The sequence below is a fragment of the Sinocyclocheilus anshuiensis genome, unplaced genomic scaffold (assembly GCF_001515605.1).
Source record: "Sinocyclocheilus anshuiensis isolate Anshui unplaced genomic scaffold, SAMN03320099.WGS_v1.1 scaffold841, whole genome shotgun sequence".
NCBI lineage: Eukaryota > Metazoa > Chordata > Actinopteri > Cypriniformes > Cyprinidae > Sinocyclocheilus > Sinocyclocheilus anshuiensis.
This window is the reverse complement of record NW_015557108.1, coordinates 81,341-84,501: the sequence shown is the minus strand read 5'-3', so window position 1 is coordinate 84,501 and position 3,161 is coordinate 81,341. Positions and strand designations below refer to the sequence as shown.

General features: G+C 40.1%; 1 protein-coding gene across 1 annotated transcript in view; it reads left to right on the top strand.

Moving 5' to 3' along the window:
• Positions 1-3,161, top strand: part of LOC107677665 (kinesin-like protein KIF1C) — a 19,813-nt gene that overhangs the window by 9,307 nt on the left and 7,345 nt on the right. Inside the window, 3 exon segments of the mRNA XM_016472662.1 lie at positions 604-687; positions 1,668-1,848; positions 3,018-3,116. Of these exon segments, the coding sequence (XP_016328148.1) occupies positions 604-687; positions 1,668-1,848; positions 3,018-3,116 (364 nt within the window).

Genomic DNA, 3,161 nt, shown 5'->3' with positions numbered 1-3,161 from the left:
GGGTGTGAGTGTGAGTGTGTGTGTGTGTGTGTGTGTGTGTGTGTCAGTAACACACACTCATGTACTGTGCTGGTTTTCTCTCTGTCGGTGGAACAGTTGCTGGGATTTGACACAGGTATCATCTGTAAATCAGTCTCGAGTTCTTTCATCTGTCCTTCCTCAGCACTCCTCCTCCTCCACAGTCTTATACCTTTATACATGTCATGTATGCTCCTATTTCACCACATAAACAGTCTGTGTGTCTTCTGTGAGTTTCTCTGTGTTCATGTGCTTCATTGGCATGACGTGAATCTGTACATTTGTATTGAAAATTCAGTAGCAGAGGAGTCTTCCATCACACCCAGCTCATTTAAAATCACAGTAAACGGATAAATGACATTATTTGCATGTAAATCAGTCCCTGACCAGTGAAAGCTGCTCCATCTCATTTGACTGCTTCCTGTTTGTTTTAAACTTGATCGACACAAAGCAAAAACCAAATGATTCATTTGTGCTGTTTGAGCCGGTGGGCCTACAGGAGGCGGAGTCTTCTTCAATCAGCCCCGCCCTCCTCATTAGCACACCGTATGCACCGCGATGACATCACTTCCTGTGTGTGCGCAGTGGCCGTGACTCTGGAGCCGCTGGAGGGAGCAGAGACGTATGTGAACGGGAAGCAGATCACCGAGTGTGTGCTGCTCAGACAGGGTGAGTGTGTCTCGTTCGTCAAAAAAACACTTGCTTTCTCTTTCCTTAATCTCTCTCTGTCTAGCTTGTACTCATCTGAGCAATGCCTGACACTTTGTATTATGTTTATTTGCCTCTTTATGATCAATCACTTATTGTACACTGCAAAAAAATGATTTTCTTCCTTAGTATTTTGTCTTGTTTTCTAGTATAAATATCTAAAAATTCTGGGATTAAGATGCATTTACTTGACAAGTAAAATGACTAAAGATATTTTGTCTTGTTTTCAGAAAATATTATCCAAATTTTATTAGTTTTTGCTTAAAACAAGCAAAAACATCTGCCAATGGGGTAATAAAAATAATCTTGTTTAGCCTTTGAATTAAGATTATTTTTCTTACACCATTGGCAGACGTTTTTGCTTTGTGCATTGTACAAACTTGAAAATACATATTATATGTTCAGAAATAATACCAGGAAGATGCTTTAAAAAAAATCTCAAAAGTCAAGGTAATTCAAATTCAAAACGACTGAAGGTATAACCGCAGTAGAGTATTATTAACTATAAATGTTCTGTAAAAACAATGAACAGCAGCTTTCAGTCTGTCACCGTGATGCAAACATGAAATATCAGACATACAGTAGAAGTTACAGGTTTTTTATTTGATTGCGCTGCTTTTCCATTGTTTTTTAATGTAAACATGGATGCGTTTGACTGTTGCGCTCGCGTCTCATGCATGAAACGACAGACTTAAAAACACGCCGCTCAAACTAAAAGAAGTTTAACTCTCATCTTCTTGCATGTGTTTCCTCTTCCACTGCCTGCGCCGCGTCTTTATCAGCACAAAAGCGCATTCTATGTGAATGGCGCCTAGCGATACGAGCTAAAAAATAAAATCGTGGCAAAATATTAAATTCAAATTCATTTGAAAAATGGCCCAGCCCTATGTAAATGTGTTCGAATGATCACGTGACCCTGAGCTGGACCTCTCGTGACGCAGGAAACCGCATCGTGATGGGCAAGAGCCACGTGTTCAGGTTCAATCACCCGGAGCAGGCGCGTCTGGAGCGCGAGCGCAGCAGCTGTGTGGAGCAGCAGGGAGAGCCGGCCGACTGGAACTACGCTCAGAGAGAGCTGCTGGAGAAACAGGGCATCGACATCAAGCTGGAGATGGAGAGGAGGTGAGACACACACACGCACACACTCACACTCACACACACACACACACACACACACACACACACACACACACACTCGCTCTAGAACCGGTCTCTTGCGATACTTTGATGCAATACACCGATCAGTCTGCGCAGCGCTGCTTCAAGTCAAACAAACCTATTGGGTTTGTGGTGTTGTTGTTGTGCGCGCTAGGGAAGGTATATCCGCCATACGTCATCGTGTCGCTATATCATTGATATCACGATATGACACTTTTTTTATCATGTAAAAATGTATACCGGTATTATCGTGGACGGTATGATATGGCACACCCCTACATATTAAAGCCTGTTTTGCCACTTAGTTCTATTTGTATTACTAAAAAATATCAGATTACTCACTTGTCAAAATAATCAGATTACTTGATTAGCAAAATAATCATTAGTTAAGCACTAGATTAGTTAAAACATTTCAAAATACAACTGCATTGTTTTACTTTTTGTGATTAAAAGACAAATATTTTGTCATTTGAACATTTCTTAAAGTATTAAAACATTGTCTCGTTCTAGTGAACCAAGCATCTGTATTTTGTCTCATCTCATGAGCTAAGTAAGCGAAGTTAGCAGCGCAAAAGGTCGTGGGTTCGATTCCCAGGGAACACACATACTGGTAAAAAATGTATAACCTGAATGCACTGTAAGTAGCTTTGGATAAAAGCGTCTGCTAAATGCATAAATATTATTAAATATAAAATGTTAAGTGTATTGTCACACCCCTAGTGTCTAAGAGCGTGATAAAGCTCATAATTTTCCAAGTGTATGATAGAGCTTTCATTCTTCAGGTCAATCATATATTCATGAAATAAAATCAGTTTGAATAAGGAAAGCGACAACTTTGCCATAGTATCCTTTCAAATGTTAAAGTTGCCAGTCGTTGCATTCTTTGCATGTGCTGCACTTTATTTGCACCATTTTGTTTTATTAGTTTATTTATTAGAATTTGAAAGATAATAACAATATTGATTAATAAGTGAGATCTTTTTTGTTCAGTGATCGTTTTTGTTCAGTGTCCATTTTAAAAACTATCGGTTGATTAATCAACCTAGTCCAACCTAGCTATCGTTATCAGTAAAATCCACTATTAGTCGACCTCTACTGAGGTGGTCTATTCACCATCCGCGTGTCTCTCTCAGGTTACAGGACGTGGAGATTCAGTATCGGAGAGAGAAAGAGGAAGCAGATCTACTGCTGGAGCAACAGAGACTGGTGAGAGACAGACACACACACACACACACACACACTCACTCACTCACACACACACACTCGCACACACCACA